The 18,186-nt window shown below is 45.8% G+C and overlaps 1 protein-coding gene across 1 annotated transcript in view; it reads left to right on the top strand.

Moving 5' to 3' along the window:
* The first annotated feature begins 121 nt into the window (after window positions 1-121).
* Window positions 122-18,186, top strand: part of RIOK1 (RIO kinase 1) — a 35,723-nt gene continuing 17,658 nt past the window's right edge. Inside the window, exons 1-9 of the mRNA XM_015424151.1 lie at window positions 122-239; window positions 1,192-1,384; window positions 2,720-2,810; window positions 6,095-6,164; window positions 7,083-7,125; window positions 8,614-8,706; window positions 11,959-12,071; window positions 12,211-12,291; window positions 15,637-15,723. Of these exons, the coding sequence (XP_015279637.1) occupies window positions 169-239; window positions 1,192-1,384; window positions 2,720-2,810; window positions 6,095-6,164; window positions 7,083-7,125; window positions 8,614-8,706; window positions 11,959-12,071; window positions 12,211-12,291; window positions 15,637-15,723 (842 nt within the window). The 5' untranslated portion in view covers window positions 122-168. The remainder of the gene's footprint in view (window positions 240-1,191; window positions 1,385-2,719; window positions 2,811-6,094; window positions 6,165-7,082; window positions 7,126-8,613; window positions 8,707-11,958; window positions 12,072-12,210; window positions 12,292-15,636; window positions 15,724-18,186) is intronic.

Here is an 18,186-nt window from a genome sequence, read left to right as displayed (position 1 = left end):
CCGACGAATTTGCTACCCCCCCCCCCCCCCCCGCGTTATCCGGCCGGTGAGACCGGGGCCTATGTTGATAGACTGATGCTACCTTATTATTCTTCCCATAAATATGTCACATAGGAAACAGAGAAGACGGAACAGGTTGTGCGCACTGGAGACCACCTACCAGCAATAATGAATTTCAGGGAAGAAATTATGAGCCATATAGTTCCAGGACAATTTGATGATGCAGAATCTTCTGACAGGTAATACAAAATCAGCTGTCAAGATGATTTTGGGGGAATATCTAAATACAAAGCAGTGCTCTTCCTCCATTACCTCCCCCCCATCCTCCCTTCCGTATTTTTTATTTTGTGAACTTTAATTAGCTTTCTGGGCAGGCTCTTTTGGAAAGCGGAGAGAATTAGAAAATCCTAGTGCAGTGTTTACATAAAAAAGCAATTATCTTTGTCCCAGTTTCCTTCCCTTCTTCTTGTTCTGATAATGTCATGGATTGATCTGGCTTTGCCAAAAGTCAATTGTGGCAAGTATATTTATGTATAGGCTCATTTATCTGCGCACATTCTCAAATACTTGGTAATTAAACATTCTTAATTCTTCCTGGATTTCTTGTACGCCCTTTTTGGGGAGGAGGAGAGTGCCTCTGGCCCAATAGATTGGTTAAAAATATTATAAACAGCCTTGTTGCAACTCATTTAGAGAAAAAACAGGGGTTTCTTGATGCCCACCAAGTGTTTTTAGAAAGTGGGTGGAGCCAGATGGGGCTTTTACCCAGCAGGGCTTCTGATTGGCCATTGGAGATCTAATTGACAGTGCAGATGTTTGAAAAGTTGCTTTGGCAGCTGCTGCCATTCCAGCAGAAGGATCTTAATATGCTGATTTAAAAAGGCATCGTCTTAAGCAGAGCTTTTGCCTGAAATGTCGAGGAGTCACTATTAGAGTTATGCAGTCTCACTCCATGACATTTCGTGGTTGTGCCCACCACCCTGTGTCAGAATTCCAAGGGTGCCCACAGGCTCAAGAAAGCTGGGGACCCCTGCAATAGAAGACCGTCAGTGATCTGATGCTTCTTTGTCAATGCAGGACAGATTAAGTATTGAGAGAGCAGAACGTAGTATGTTGCTGACTCGCAAGGTGCATTGCTTGGTGAGCTAATTCAGACCTTCTTATATGTGTTCTTTTTATTTTTTAAAAAAGTGAGCAGTCCCAGACTGAAGTCATCCAGAAAGAGAAAGAAATAATTAAAATGCAGCCGTCGCGTTTGTACGTGGAAGCATACGTGGACGAATTTGACGACAGTGGTGAAGACGATGAAGATGATTGGGACTGGGACGATATGATGGGGAAAGTCACAAAGGGAAACCTCATTCATGGAGGGAGAAACACACAGGTACAGTGTGGAACTGATGGCTTGGATCTTAAGTGTTTTGCTCAGTCTCTGGTCATCAGTTTAAATCCTAGCTTCATCAGTGGATATCTTGGTTTGGGTCTTAAAAATGATTTGACGGGAGTCATCTGTTGTGCAGTGGGAGAGCATGTAATTGAATAAAGGATCCAGGGGCGCTTTTTTTTTTTTTGTAACAGCTGCAAAGTACTGTGACAATTTAACTGCTTTACTACAGCATGAGCTTTCATAGCAATATTTCGTATTTATTACTTCAGCAGATATCTGTATATTGTATGTATGCTTAAAGGTAAAGGTTCCCTTGCTCAAAAGCCAGTCGAATCCGACTCTAGGGTTGCGGTGCTCATCTCCGTTTCAAAGCCGAAGAGCCAGCGCTGTCCGAAGATGTTTCCGTGGTCATGTGGCCGGCATGACTAAACACCAAGGCGCACGGAATGCTGTTACCTTCCCACTGAAGTGGTACCTATTTATCTACTTGCAATTTCTTGCTTTCGAACTGCTAGGTTGGCAGGAGCTGGAACTAGAGACGAGCGCTCACTCCGTCATGCGGCACCCGGGTCTTGAACTGCTGAACTACCAACCTTCCACAGCATGCAGTTCAGCGTCTTAACCACTTCAGCCACCGCAGCTTAGTCCTCTAAAATTTAGGAGTGCCACTTAATTTCTGCTACCTTTCTAATGAGAGCTAGTTTGGTGTAGTGGTTAAGAGCATGGCCTCTAATCTGGGAGAACCGGGTGTGATTCTCCACTCCTCCCCATACAGCTGCTGATGTGACCTTGGGTCAGTCACAAGTTCTCTCAAGAGCTCTCTCAGCCCCACCTACCTCACAAGGTGTCTGTTGTGGGGAGGAGAAGGGAAATGAGATTATAAGGGACTCTAAGACTCCAAGTGACAGGTGGGGTATAAATCCAATCTCCTCCTCCTTCTGCTCAGTCGGCCTTTTGCAGTCACTTATTGAATCCGGTCAAGGAGTCTGTTGCTTCTTTGAACTAGGCTGGGTGGTAATGTTTCCTGAGTATGACTGAAGGACCTCGCATGGGCACTCTCCCTTTGCCCTTCTGCAGATCCTCTCCACTTATTGAATCATGATTGATGCTTACCTAGGTGTACGTAAGCTTTAACTAGGGTCAGTGCTAGCCATGGCTTTTAAGCTTGGGGTGGGTGGGGTGGATTTGAACCAGAGAAAGGAAAGAATGGGGAACTGGAAGCATGCGTTTGAGACTGTTTAACCGTGGGTAAAGCACTGGAAGCATGATGTTGTGCCAGAACTAATATGTGCTTTGGGTGGAAGTTGAGTGATATCCCAAAAATTGTTTCAGGCAAACAGACAGACGCCCAGTTGCAATGCATCCAAAATGTCCACTCCTACAGACAAGGCGCTGAGAAAATTTGACAATAAAATTAATTTAGGTAAGTCGAATCCTGTTCATCTTCTTTTGCAAATGATGCAGCTGAATAGAATTCAGTAAGGACCCCGTGCATTTTTAATGCGTAGAATTGGGTTTGTGCGTTGAATTGTTCTGGGAGGTGTACGACATGTGTTCTGATAATGGTGTTCCATATTTTTGAAGAATTATTGGAAATTAGTTGAAGCAGGGCAGACTGAGTTACTGTTTGGGTGTGTGCTGAAAAAGTATTGGCTTCAAAATAATGGCAGTGTGAATGATCTTTGAACTGAGTCTACTCAGTTTGTTCATCTCCATTGAAAAGATGTTTTTGTGTTACTTTTTTCGCCTCTTACAATACATTTGCAATCAGATACAATTTTTGCAAGGACACACAACTGAAATCATCCTGTTTTTACTGACACAAGAGGACTACGTTCCTAACTTAAACACTTATCACACATGCAGATACTTTTTTTCAGTTATGTACTCACTATTTTCTCCATAAACCGTTCTTAGTTAATCTCCTTTATCTCTTTGGCCCCCATGACATACTATTTTGTCTCTCTCTCCACCGATGCAGGTCTCTTTGAACTCCCCTCTCTGTTAGTTCTCCATCCTGTTTTCTTTTCTCTATACCGGGGTGGCCAAACTTGCTTAACGTAAGAGCCACATAGAATAAACGTCACATGTCTGAGAGCCACAAGACATGAACAAATATGACCCATACGTTTTTACCGGAAAATATGCAACTTTGATTTTTATTAACATTAAATGAGACTACCAAAAACAAAAACAAAAGGGGTAAAAACAGATATCAGTAATGATATTTAACTTTAGACAGGGAGGGAGGGGAGAACGAGAGAGAGAAAGAAAGAAAGTGGAAAGAAAGTCAATAGATGAGGGCAAGAGAGAGGTGGAAAGAAAGCAACTTTAACCCCCACGCTGCCATGCTGGCTGGCTTGGCTTGGCGAAGGCATTTAAAGTTAAAGTTGCTTTCTTTCTCTGCTCTCCCCCCCCCCAAAAAAAATCTCAAGCCTACCCAGGGAGGGGAACACCGGCAGGGGAAGGGAAGAACAACTGGGGAGGCATGCTTCCCTTTCGCTTCCCCTGCCGCCCTGCTGGGAGCCACACAATATGTGTGAAAAAGCTGCTTGTGGCTCCTGAGCTGCAGTTTGGCCACCCCTGCTCTGTACCAAACCATGTTCAGCCTGCATCTCACAATACTTCTCTGTTCTTTCTGCGCTCCTCTTTTCTGCACTCCATTGCCTTCCCTTTTCTGTTTCCCCAGCCACAGATCTCTGCATAGCCCTATTTCTCAGCTGCCCCGTTGTTTTCTCTCTACATCGCACAGAACTCAAAGTGCTTTCTGTGCTTCCTTTTGCTCATCTCTTCCCCCTCTCTGGTTCTTCTGCAACCTCTCTCTTGTTAACCCCCCCTTTTCATCTTGTAGTCTTTTTTCCTTCCTCTGTTTCTGTCCCGCCTGCATCCCTTAACTGCTCCTCAGTGTGTTTAGCAGCAGCAGAACATGAAGCTTTCACACTCCCAGCGATTCAGAGCGAGGAGTCTTGGGTACAGGTGGATCATGCAGGGTGACGGACTGCAGCAGGTTAGAAAGCTGGAGTTAATTGATTCTGCTTTGTGCCTCTGAATCCAGGGGAAGGAGGAGCAGCAATGCAAAAACGGATCTGGCGGCTATTCTCCCAAACCCACATCCACTGTTTGGTGGGCTTGATGGGGCCTTTGATATTAGGGCGCAAACAGTGGGGTATTTGGGATTGATCTGGGGAGACTACAAGTAAAGCTGTCAACTGTTGAACTGGCCCCTTTTGTCTATTATTGTTTGTATTTAGAAAACACATATGCTACCTCATCAGAGACCTGCTGGATACGACTCACAAAATAAAAACGATGCAAAAAAAAAGAGAGAACAATATAAGAATGATCATCAGTAAAACAAGCCATAAAAACTAGCAGTCCTTTAACAGTCGTTTGTAGCAGTTAACAGGTGATAACTGTTAAAAGTTTCCCCAGCTTGCCGATGCATAGGTGACCTCTGTTAAACGTACTGGAACAAGTCATGTGGATTTGGGGGGTGGGGGGCGGTATTCTGGCCAGTTGGCAACCCTGGCCACATATACATCAGGGACTGGCTTGCAAGCATGCATTTTGCAGACAGGTAGAAGCATAGAGTGGGAAGGGGTCCTACAGGCCACCTAGTCCAACCCCCTGCTCAATGCAGGATCAGCCTAACGCATCCATAACAAGTGTTCATCCAGCCACTGCTTGAAGACTGCCAGTGAAGGGGAGCTCACCAGCCAATTCCACTGCTGAACTACTTACTGTAAAAAAAAAACAAAAAACAACCCTCCCTAATTTCCTAATATCCAGCTGGTATCTTTCTGCCTGTAAGTTAAACCCATTATTGCGAGTCCTGTCTTCTGCTGCTAATAGGAGCAGCTCCCTCCCCTCCTCTAAGTGACAGCCTTTCAGATACTTAAAGAGAGCTGTCATGTCCCCCCTCATCCTCCTCTCCTCCAGACTGGTACTAAGGAGATCAAAGACCTCCCCTTTTCTGTATACAAGTATATAAATGTTAGAAGAGAATTGGGTGGGGGCTAGTAAGCCTTTGCCTAGTTTTCCATGGTATTCAAATGTCAAAGCATTTATGTGGCAAGTAAACAAATTTAACAGCAACCAAAGAGGAACACATAGTGTAGGTATACAAGGGAATAGTGGTCTGTGTGATGCTAAAGAATCTGAATGTAGTATAAACGTGTATTAGAGTTCCAGATTGGTAGCCCTTTTAGCCCATATCAGCAAAATAAAGCAGAAGCCCCAGTGTCACTTTGAAGACTAATGCAGTTTATTCCAGTGTAAGCTTTCATGAGTCAGATCTCTCTTCATCAGTTCACTTATATGAGGCAGACTGATTTTTATTTATTTGTTTATCGCCATCAAGTTGCACCTGATTTGTGAGGACCTCATAGGGTTTTCAAGACAAGAGAGTAACAGCGACGCCTGCTTCCACGTCATGGTGCTGGTATTCCTCAGTGGTCTCCCGTCTAAATACTGTCCAGGGCTGACCCTGATTAGCTTCTGAACTCTAATGAGATCAGGTTAGCCTGGGCTGTCCAGTTCAGGCTGATTTTTTTTTTCCAGATGCCTTTCCCCCCCATGGACTTGTATCTATTAAAGGACAGTTTGCGTGTTTTCAGACTGCATTGTTTGAAGCTGGTCTTAAACTGGGGCATGAGGCTGGGGGGAATGTCTTGACTATCAGTTCCTTTTATGTTTGTTTTTCTTTAGACAAGCTATATTTTGCGGATTCTGTTATAAACAAAGTTACAGAGAAATCAAGGCAAAGAGAAGCGGAGATGTAAGTGATATTACTTTTTGTAAAGGTTTTTCCCCCCAGAACTTCTGAGAATTGATTGGCCTTACCAAAGTCTGCAGTGTTCCTCTTGAAATTTGAATATATTATTTTTAAAATATTAAATATAGTTATGTTATGTTTTTAGACAATTGGAACCCTTGTATGATGTATTGGTATATTTAGAGGAAAGGTAGAAGACTTTGCTTCTCGGTAAGCAGATTTTAAAACCAGTAGTCATGTTCCAGAGGAGCCCTCTGTGACGTTTTCTGTGAGTTTCCAAACTTTGTCTACCCACCCTGATGAACACTGCTGCATTTTATTGCACCTTGAATTGGGAGCCACTGTAGATGGAACGACTGGATTGATACGGTCCCTGTGACCCATTCCAGTCTGCATTCGGGGTGCAGCATTCTGTACCAACTGTAACTTCCAGACAGTCTTCAAGGCCAACCCCATGTCAAGTGCATTGCAGCAATCTATTCCAGATGTGAACAGGGGCACGCACCACAGTGTCAAGATCTTTCCTGCCCAGGAACAGTCACAGCTGGCTAACCAGTCAAAGCTGATGAAAGGCACCCCAAATGGCACCTGTTTAGAGGAGAGGATGTCTCAGCCCCTCCCTGGACAAGTCTTCAGTTTCATTTTTCTTAGGTTTGTATGATCTTCCCTGTCTTCACAGAAGACTTCTTTCCTGAAGAACCAAGATGGAAAAGTTCTTGAAAGAACAAAGCACAACTTATATGAATAGGGATATTACTGAAGTCTGTGTTAATCATAATGTTCAGATTTATTGTTCTAAATGTGGTCTTCTACCCAAACTGCATGCATGTTACTGACAGTATCAACCCTTCCCTATTAAGTCCTGATATATTTATATTTCAGTACTACCCTAATTAGTCTGTCGCATCCTGCTTCCCCTAGGTACCGGGTGAAAGATAAGTCGGACAGAGCAACTGTAGAACAAGTGAGTCTTGCAGGTTATTAAAAATCATTGTCATAGTCCTCGTCCTTAAAAAGGAGATTTACAGCATGAGACTAACAATGTGATCCTAACCATATTAAACTGCTGCAATTTACTTCTGAGATCAGCAAGATTTATTCCCTAGGAAGTGTGTTGAGGGTTAGAACCTTAATACGAAACACTACACAGTACACCATTTAGTTAGCTTAATTTTTATGTGTTATACCCCACCTTCCTCTTCCCTGGGAACCCAGAGCAGCTCACTTAGTGAGCAGCTCACTGAGAGCCAGTTTGGTGTACTGGTTAAGGGCGCAGACTCTAATCTGGGAGAACCGGGTTTGATTCCCCGCTCCTCCACATGCAGCTGCTGGTGTGACCTTGGATCAGTTACAAGTTCTCTCAGAGCTCTCTCACCCCCACCTACTTATAGGGTGTCTATTGTGGGGAAGGGAAGGGAAAGGAGATTGTAAGCCGCTCTGAGACTTCAAGTGAAGGGTGGGGTATAAATCCAATCTCTTCTTCTTCTTCTCCCATTTCATCCTCGTAACAGTCCTCCTGTGAGGAAGGCTAGGAGTCTGTGACTGGCCCAAGGTCACTCAGCAGTCTTCCATGGCAGAGGGGGGAGTCAACTGGCTTCCCCCAGACTCTAGTCTGACACTGTAACCACCAGGCTGCACTCTAATCTAGATTAGAGGCCTTTGTGATGGAGAGAAAGCAGCATCCACCTGTGAAGGTGTTTGTGCCTGCAGACAAAATGGGGGAAGGGAAGGGAGGAGGCAGGGATTGTGCTTGGGCAGAAGCACTGGACTCAGGCAACACCCCAGCAGCCCTGCCAGTGTCTCAGGAGCTCTCTCCTTGGACTCCGTTGGTGGGTATGCTTGTCCAGGAGGCACTGACCATGCCTGTCCCCTTCTCCCGTGCCACCAAATCCTTCACTCGCACCTGTTAGATGACCTTGGGCAAGCCGTAGTTCTGATAAGAGCTGTTCTTGAAAAAGAGCAGTTTCTGTCAGAGCTCTCTCAGCCCCACCTACCTCACAGGGTGTCTTTTGTGGGGAGGGGAAGGGAAAGGAGTTTGTAAGCCGCTCTGAGACTCCCTTGGGTAGTGAAGGGTGGGGTATAAATCCAATCTCTTCTTCTAGAAACTTTCCACACTGTGGCTCTGACAGCAGGAACTCTGGCTTATAAAAGCTTGTTCTATGATTGCTGTGTTAGGCTTTACTCTTATATGGAGGGCTGGTCAGACTACAGTGAAGCCCTGCATAAACTAAGCCCCAGGACTGAGAGGTACATTAGAATTGTCTGCTGGCAGGCAGAGTGCTACCTAAAGTTAATGGTTTGGAGAGGACTTGATGAATGAATTTGTATTGATTTTTCCAACAAAACCGGTTCCGCTTGTAGCCCTTCCCATTGGGTTTTGAGCTTGGAAGTGATTTATCCTATTTCCAGAAACTCCTTATAACGTAATTTTTGCCCTTCCCCCCTCCTCAAGGTATTGGACCCCAGAACCCGAATGATTCTGTTCAAGATGCTAACAAGAGGTGTGATATCAGAGATCAACGGCTGCATCAGCACAGGGAAGGAGGTCAGTGTCGCCGTCAGTAGGACTGCAGCGTGGAGTCTGTCTAACAAGATGCTGTGAATTCAATTCAGGGTGCTGTGTTTAACCCTGAAAGCCCCTTGCAGCCCGGGACCCGCATGTCTGAAAGACCGTTTCACCTGTGTCAGCCCACTTGCCAGTTAAGATCTGCTCATGAAACCTTATTGGTGGTGCCAGCACTTTGGTGGAGGGTGGGGGGAGAATCTGTGGCAGACAGAAAGGGGGCCCTCTCAATGCTGGCCTTACCTAAAATCATAGAGTTGGAAGGCACCTCCAGGGTCATCTATTCCAACCCCCTGCACAATGCAGGAGATTCACATACCCATCCCCCACACCCCCAGTGACCCCTGCTCTATACCCAGAAGAGAGGCCCCCCCCCAAAAAAAAAAGACTATCCAGGATCCCCAGCCAAACTGGCCTGGAGAAAAATGGCTTCCTGACCCCAAAATGGCGATTAGCCTTTCCCTGGGCATGTAAGAAAGGGCCACAAGAACTAAGCACTGACGCAACCCTTCCTGCCCTCCCTCTTCATGATCTGCCCAAGTTCACAGAATCAGCAGTGCTGTCACATGGCCTCTGGGAGTCGTTCTTCTGAAGGGCTCCGGCAAGCTTCCTCTCTTGAATTTCGATAAGCGATATAGAAGACCTTCTTTTTCCATCCGGCATCCATCATGTAGCTAAATAGAAAACCTGCCAGTGGCAAGTGCTGTCCTAAAAGAAGCAGTTCCTCCTGTGGGAGAGGATGTAGATTGCTTCTTAAAATATTGTGCTTCCTGTCCCATATACATGCATCATTTAAAAACTAATTGTGTTATTTCTCTTCAAAATTATAACCATTACACATACACAAATCTATGTAGATTGAATTGGTTGGTCAGGATTCAAACAGTCAACAAGAGGTTTTGTGTATTGGTCAGCATCTCTTAATGTAAATGCTAAATTGGTCTTCTCTGGGACTGGAATGCTTCAGAAACTCTGTGCACAGTTTATGGTATAACCAGAGTTGTTGGTACTTTGTGCTTCAGAAGAAGGGGGGGGGAATCAAAAATGGAATTTTATTATGCAGCTAAACAATTATATGCAGTCTTCAAGTATTTGAAGGGCTGTCATATAGAAGATGGAGCAGATCTATTCTGTCTTGCTCCGGATTGCAAGACTAGATCTAATGGGTGGAAATTACAAGGGAGTCGATACCGGCTAAATATCAGGAGAAACTTCCTAACTATCAGAGTGGTTGAGCAGTGGAACAGACTGCCTCGGGAGGTGGTGGATGCTCCTTTGCTGGATGTTTTCAAGCGGAGGCTGGACGACCATCTTTCAGGTATGTTGTAGGGCTATCATTCGGATATGCTCCTGCAGAGTTCATGGAGTTGGACTAGATTACCTGCAAGGTACCTTCCAACTCTAACATTCTATGATATGATTATATGTGTTCTGTTTATTTTGTACAGTCTATTCTGCTTGTCCTGGGACATGCAGCAGAATTATGGGGAAGGACCATGGCTCAGTGGCAGATTATCTACTTGGTGTACAGAAGGTCTGAGGTTCAATCCTTGGCAGCTCCAGTTAAGGATTCGGTCACAGGTTATGTGAAAGATGCTGGAGAGATATGCTGCCAGTCTCAGTAGACAATGCTGCCTTTCATGGGCCCAGTGGTCTGATCAATACAAGGCAGCTCCCTGTGTATAGCTAGCCCTCACTTCCTAACTGCTGGTGTTCCTATTTGGCCCACCGTCTGGCTTTGGAGATCTCGCAGGCATTACCCTGCCTGCCTAAACATCTGTGTTAGGCATTTTTGGTACTAGCTTCTTTTTTTTTTAAGGTACTTTTCTTTAGTCTTATAAAAGCTTCTCTGCCTCCTCCCAAGGTGAAGTTTCTTCCTTGCTAAAGGCTCCAGTGTAAGTGGCTATTTACAGACTGGATATATTTTGTACGTTTTATGAATTGCTGATATTCCTCTCCAGAAGTATTTGAACTGTGGTGTTGGAGGAGAGTTTTATGAGTACCGTGGACTACCAGAAGGTCAAATAAGTGTGTTCTGGACCAAATCAAGGCTGAACTCTCCCTAGAAGCTGAAATAACAAAACTGAGGCTATCGTATTTTTGTCACGTTTTGAGAAGACAAAGACTCACTGGAAAAGACAATGATGCTAGGAAAAGTTGAAGGCAGTAAGATCCAACATGAGATGGATTGATTCCATCAAAGAAGCCAGGGCCCTCAGTTTGCAAGACCTGAGAATGGCTGTTAACGATTAGAACATTTTGGAGGATATTAATTCATAGGGTCGCCATGTGACTTGACGGCACTTAAAACACAGTAGGATTATCTTTTTTCCCCCTTTTTTTTTGTCTGCAAAAATAATTCACCTTACTAAGTTATTATCAAGCCTGATTGTATGTCAGGGTGCACATAATTTTAATATTGTTCTTACCCAAATTCATAAAAGCTGGAAAGGGATCCTGTGTTGAACCGCAGAGAGAAGGTGTTAACCATCTGACTTTCTGTAGTTCTCAACCCCATTTGTCCAGTCATTAGAAACACTCAGGTAGCTACAATTATGCTGTCTTCAGGACTCTGTTTTTTTTGTCTTTCTTCCTGCCCCTGCTTGTGCACTGAAAGAATTACCTGGACTTGTATACTGTGGTGGTGATGCCACCATCTGTCAACCTGTTCAGTGCAGTAAGGAAACCGTGCTATACTAAGGGGCAAGTTCTGTGCCTAAATCTGGATTGGAATCCTGTTCCACATACACCAGTTTAGGACACTCAGACGAAGGGCTTACCAGCACGTGGCAGCAGTGAGGACAGAACTATTAAAGTTATTCTCCCCCTGCCTTCTGCTTGTGGCTTAAATGCTTGGGAAGGGATTTCCTGCCAAAAACATTAACAAAATGGCTGAGCATGGGTGACCTCTGGAAGTAAGCATTCACAACTGATGACATGCCAAGCCAGGCAGCCCATCAGCCATGTTTTGTGGCATAATTGACATTTGGCTACCTGTTGGTTTTTGCAGGTAAGGCAGATGGTGAAACCAAGATGGTTTACTTGGTGGTCTGCCGTGGGTAGCTGACAGTAGGCATCTGCTTCACTCTGTTTCACATTCTGCCAGTCAGCTCTGTGTAGCAGAGCCTCGCTGGATCCTGTGGTTTCAGAAACTCTTTTCTCGCCCTTTCTCTTATACAAAAGTACTCTTGTCGTTGCATTGATCTTCCTTTGTTCTTTCTTGCAATTTACTAGGCTAACGTGTATCATGCCAGCACAGCAAATGGAGAGAACAGGGCAATAAAGATATATAAAACTTCAATTCTGATGTTTAAAGACCGGGATAAATACGTGAGTGGAGAATTCAGGTGAGATGGAGGATGCTTTTTCCTATTTTGAATCTAGGGTTGTGCACTTCCTCATTCAGTCTTCTTTGAATTTTACCTCAAAAACAAAAGTCCATGCTGGGTTTTAATAATTCCATGCTATCACCTTGTGTTTTTCTAGGTTTCGCCGTGGATACTGTAAAGGAAATCCTAGAAAAATGGTCAAGACGTGGGCAGAAAAAGAAATGAGGAATTTAACAAGGTACCCCCTTCTTTTCTTTTTTTTGCCACAGACTTTGTTCCCGCACTCCATTTTGTAGTAAACACTTGGTCACTTCTTTCTGGAACTTTGTATCTTCAAACTGCAGTGTCTGAAGAGACCAAGTGTTCATTGTCTAAACTGTTACCAATATCATGGAGGAAAAAAATGTCCTGCCCCTTAAACAGAGGCTTAATGGGATGTTATTTACCAGGTGATGCTGTTCACTTCTGTGCCATGAAAAGTTTCATCTACCCATTTCTTATATGTTAAACCTCTGCTAAAAGGACGAGACATTGTTTTCTCCAGGTTGTGAGCAAATCGTATTGCAAATCCCCAAGCCAGGATCCTGTATTTTGTGAATTCCCTGCAGAACCAGTTTGGTGCAGTGGTTAAGAGTGGTGGACTGTAATCTGGGAGAACTGAGTTTGATTCCCCCACTCTTCCACATGAAGCCAGCTGGGTGACCTTGGGTCAGTCACAGCTCTCTCACCTACCTCACAGGTTGTCTCTCCCACAGCCCCACCTACCTCACAGGGTGTCTGTTGTGGCGAGAGGAAGGGAAGGAGATCGTAAGCTGCTCTGAGACTTCTTTGGGTAGTGAAGGGCGGGGTATAAAACCGACTCTTCTTCTTTAGTTGTGATAGACAACTGGCGTATGTACCGTTCTGGTTGCCCTATCTCAAAAAGGGCATCGCAGAGCAGGAAAAAGTACAGAAGAGGATTAGCTGGTTGGAGCCCCTTCTCTATGAGGAAAGGCTGAGGAGTCTGGGACTTTTCAGTTTAGAGAAGAGATGACTAAGGGGAGGACATGATAGAGGTTTATACAATTATGCACGGGGTAGAGAGAGTTGACAAAGAGAACTTTCTCTCTCTCTCTCCCAAAATACCAGCACTCCAGGTCATCCCATGAAGCCGATGGGCAGTAGGTTCAGGATGGACAAAAGGAAATACTGCTTTATTTGTGTCTTTAGAAAAAAAGAATTTTTAAAAAGGAAATACTGCTTTACACAGCAAGTGATTAAAATATGGAATTTGCTGCCAGAGGATGTAGTGATGGCCACAGGAATAGACACTTTTAAAAGGGGATTAGATTAATGGAGGATAGATCTATCAGTGGCTATTAGCCATGATGACTGAGGGGGAACCTCCATGGTCAGAGGTACTAAACCTCTAAATCTCAGTGCCAGGAGGCAGGCCCGTAGCGATGGTGGGGCTTTTGGGGGCTCTGCCCTCTTTCTTAAAGGCACAGCCCCACAATTTAAAAGCATTTTTAAAGGTGTGTGCTCCTTTAAGCAGAGTGGGGTGCTGTAGCTGATTAATTCCCGAACTGAGCAAGGGGGTTGGAGTGGGTCACCTGTAGGAGCTCTTCTAACGCTGTGTCAAGAGACTGGGCTCATTTAAGAGAGGTTTTTCTGCCTGTTAGCTTTCTTGACTATAGAAGTCATCACCCCCACCTACCAGCTTGTTATCAGAATTGTTGCTTAGGCTGGCAGAAGTGATTAACTTGCAGCAGCTGAGAACTGTCATCTAAAGTGGTCAACAGCTTGCAGTCTAGAGATCTATCCTGCTAACAGCTTTCTATTGGCTAAATGGCTTTTCTTTCTGCACTGAGAACTTCAGCCCCATCAGAAAAAAAAATTGCCCTGCAAGCCACAAAATCCTGGCTACTGGCCTGCTAGGAAGAAGAAGAGATTGGATGTATACCCCGCCCTTCACTACCCAAGGGAGTGTCAGAGCGGCTTACAAACTCCTTTCCCTTCCCCTCCCCACAACAGACACCCTGTGAGGTGGGTGGTCTGGATCGCTACGCAGCCACATCGCTCCCCGCCGTCCACAAGTGTGGCAGCCATCTGTAGAACTAAAATTTTCGCACGTGCGCAGAACAGCTATTTCCTTTTCAACCTGATTGCTGTAACACTTCCCTTTAAACGTTTACTCTGAAAATGGCCTCCGTGAGATCCCAAACTCATCTGCTAAAACTAGGCACCGTTTAAACATTGTTTTTAATAACGCGGTGGTGGACCTCCGCCTATGTGTACACTGCCAATGCTTTAAAAAAAATGGCGGGCGAAAAGTGGAAGTCTCAGGCAGCTTTTGAGTGGGGAGGGAGTTTAAACCGGAAGTGGCTGGACACTGGAGGAGCGATCAGACGTCAGAAAAATGCGGCTGGAACCAGAGAATCAGGAAAACACCACTTGGGGACCTGGTATCAAAATACTCCGGGTTAAAGTGGTTTTGAGCCGGAAAGCAACAGCTGGGGACGGGAGACAGATGTTGACCGTGTGATCGCACAGATAAAATCCGTTTCTGAGGCGGGCCGAAAGCGGACTAAATGGCCCGTCTGACCGCACCCTGTGTTTTGTTTCACCGTTTGTATATAGAGCCTTAAAGTAAATTTCTTGCTGAGATTTTAAAGGGTACCAGTTCTTCTCCTGTGATGGAGAAACTTAAGTTTCTTTCTTTCCAATTCAGATCAGTTTCCTTCTTTCCAATTCAGATTGGTATGTTTTGTATTGAGTGGCACAATTTATCTTGGCAGCCAGGAAAATACAGGACAGAGCAGTGTCTAAATGCTGAACTATTTTAACTGTTATCTAGCAAAGGTGCTCACCTGTTTTGGACATTATTCTGTTCTTATTTTGCCACAGCTGTTGATGTCCCTTTGTGTGTCCTGATTGTAGTGGCCTTTGGCTTTATACAATAAATGTTAGGCTGTGCGTTAAACCCTTATTCCTATTGTCAAATGTAAGTTAGTTAAAACATAAGTGGTGATTTATCGAATTCACATTTCATGCTTCTTCAGAAAAGAGGGGGGGAGTGGTTGGCTGCCCCATCCAAGTGTATTCTTCAGTCCCAGGACAGGGGGTACTCTAGCCTGGCAGTTTTTACCTCAGGCAGTTATGGCAAATTGAAGAGAAGCTGGAAGAAAACAAGTGAAAGAACTGGATTCCTCACACTTCTTCCTCACCGTAGATAGTTCTGGTCTAACTAATCTGATTGTCAACAGTTGCTTGGCAGTCGAAGGCACCCAGTCCCTCCTACATACGATCTCTAGTTGTAACAGTTTCAAGAGAAGGAGGTTCCTCTTCTGTCAGGTATTTTTTGAGGAATTAAAAACCTCTTGTGTTCACTTTGAGATTATGCACTGGAGTTTTATAGCGCTTAACCTAAGTAAATATTGTCATACGAAAGACATTCCTTAAGAAGAAGGAAGGGGGTGGGGGGAAGCCTACAAACAGACGTTTTGTTATTTCTAAGACAGTTTTGCCAATTCTGTTTTAACGTGTAACTTTTTTCTTGGCATTATCTTGTTGGATAACAGCCGTTTCTGGCTTTTTCTTTCAGGTTACATGTTGCACAAATTCCATGCCCCGAACCCATCATGCTGAGAAGTCATGTTCTTGTTATGGGCTTTATTGGAAAAAATGACACGTAAGTATCCTCGGAGACTGTGTGCGCATGTATATTTTTAACAGGGGTCGTTTCGTAGAAAAAGAGCTAGGGGAACTCATTAGCATAACTCATTAGCATATGCCACACCCCCTGACATCACTGGAAGTGTGTCATAAGGCCACACACCCCGCCCCCAATGGTCCCGGCCGCTGCCGCCGGCCTTGCAACTCCACTGCCGAGCCCCATGAGGGGCCTGGCGGTGGACCTGCAAGGCCCGCGGGAGTGCAAGGAAGCCCCGCGAAGGCCCTCCCTGGCCTCAGGCAGGCAGGGGTGGGGAGAGGCAGGGAGGAAGCAACTTACCCTCCGTCTTCTCCTGCCTCCTCCTGGCTGAATGAGGGCCGGAAGCAGGGCGGCTGGAAGCAGGGGGCGGGGCTTCGTCATGTGCCCCGGCCCCCCATACCTCACCCGGGGAAACTGCGATCCCCGCGATCCCCCCCGAAATGACCTCTGATTTTTAAAGATCTATCTTAAAAAAGGAGAGAAGCCTGTGGGGGAGCAATGATGAGGGTGTTGCGTTTCAAAGGATGAGACCTGGGTTCCAAATCCTCACTTGAGAGAACTTGGTCCCGTCACCATCTCTCAGCTTAACCTTCCTCAGGAGACTGTTCTATACAGTGGAAGGGAGAAGAACTTGGTAGTCTTTCTTGAGGTCTTCATTCAGAAGAGTGCTCTCTTGGTTTTTACACAGTGTGTGATTTAGCAGTGCTCTTGGGTGCCTCAGATGGTGGAAAGAAAAAAAAGGTGTTCCTCATGTGGCAGTACCTAGTTAAATGTAAATAGGACTCCATTAGAGAAGCACGAAGCTCTGACCCCTTTCTAATTTAAAAATTTTAAAGATACCTGGTAGGGACCTGCTGGAATGATTTACTTCTTTCCGGTGTGTCAGTTGACTGTATGGGTTGGAATCACGATGCTCATGATGCTCAGTCATGTTACGAGAGGTTTTATTTATTATTTATTAAGTTCAACTTGCTAGGCCGCCCTTCCCTGCAGGCAGGGCTCAGGGCAGTTTACATCAAAATAAAAACAATAAATAATCCATGACATAAGATTAAAAACGACTAAAAACAATACGTTTCTCGAGCAATACGATTTCATTGTCTAACATGATGAGAAATTTCTGTTCCCACCCGTCCCCTGGATGAAGGGTGTGCGGAGGGCTGAGTAGGGGGGTTTGAGAGTGCCAACGGTCACTGTCCTCATCCAAAGGCCTGGCAGAACCCTACGAAAAGGTAGTAAATCCCATAGGGCCTGGATATTTTCTGGCAGAAAGCCCTGGCCCTAGTTGTGGACAGCCAGACCTTTTTCGGGCCAGGGACCTCAAGCAGATTCTTATTGCTGGAGCATGATGCTCTTCCAGGGACATATTGAGAGAGGTGGTCCCGAAGGTGTGTAGGTCCCTGACCACTAAGAAGTATGCTGAACTTCTTTCTCTTTCCTTAATTGTAATTGTAATTACAATTGTAATTTGGGGACAAAGGGTTGCGATAGGGGATCAGCGGTCCTGGAGGCACCCCCTGGAGTGTGGGGTGCCACAGGGGGCCGTGTTGTCCCCAATGTTGTTTAACATCTACATGCGCCCCCTTGCCCAGATTGCTCGGAGGTGTGGGCTGGGTTGTCACCAGTATGCTGATGACACCCAGCTCTATCTGATGTTGGGCGGCCGGTCGGGCTCTTCTCCTGATGACCTACATCGGGCGCTACAGGCTGTGGCTGGTTGGCTCAGGCTGAGCCGGTTGAAACTAAACCCGGAAAAGACGGAGGTCCTGGGCCTGGGTCGGACCGGCGTGGGATTGGGGCTCCCTCTCCTGACCTTCGATGGGGCGCCTTTGGTGCCATCGTCGGAGGTTCGGAGTTTGGGGGTGCGCCTGGACTCTTCATTAACAATGGAGGCCCAGGTTGCAACCACTGCCAGGGCGGCCTTCTACCATCTTCGACTGGCTCGGCAGTTGGTCCCCTATCTCAGCCCTGAGGACCTGGCCACAGTGATCCATGCGACGGTTACCTCAAGGCTAGACTACTGTAACGCTCTTTACATGGGGCTGCCTTTGTCGCGAATTCGGAGGCTGCAGCTAGTGCAGAATGCTGCAGCCAGGCTGTTGATGGGTCTCTCGAGGAGGGACCACATTCAGCCTGTGCTGAAAGCGCTGCACTGGATGCCGATAGCATACCGGATTCGATTCAAAGTGCTGGTTCTGACCTTTAAAGCCCTAAATGGCCAGGGTTCAGCCTACCTGAGGGACCGCCTTTCTCCATATGTTCCTGGATCTCCTGGAGATTCCAGGCCCGAAAGAAGCTAAACTTGCTGTGACTAGGGCTGGGGCGTTCTCGGTGGCGGCTCCTACCTGGTGGAGGGAGCTCCCGGAGGAGATCTGGGCCCTGCGGGACCTTTCTCAGTTCCGCAGGGCCTGCAAGACGGAGCTCTTCCGCCAGGCCTTTGGA

This window comes from Gekko japonicus, unplaced genomic scaffold (assembly GCF_001447785.1).
Source record: "Gekko japonicus isolate JY-2015 unplaced genomic scaffold, Gekko_japonicus_V1.1 scaffold1317, whole genome shotgun sequence".
NCBI lineage: Eukaryota > Metazoa > Chordata > Lepidosauria > Squamata > Gekkonidae > Gekko > Gekko japonicus.
This window is presented reverse-complemented; position numbering and strand designations above follow the sequence as displayed.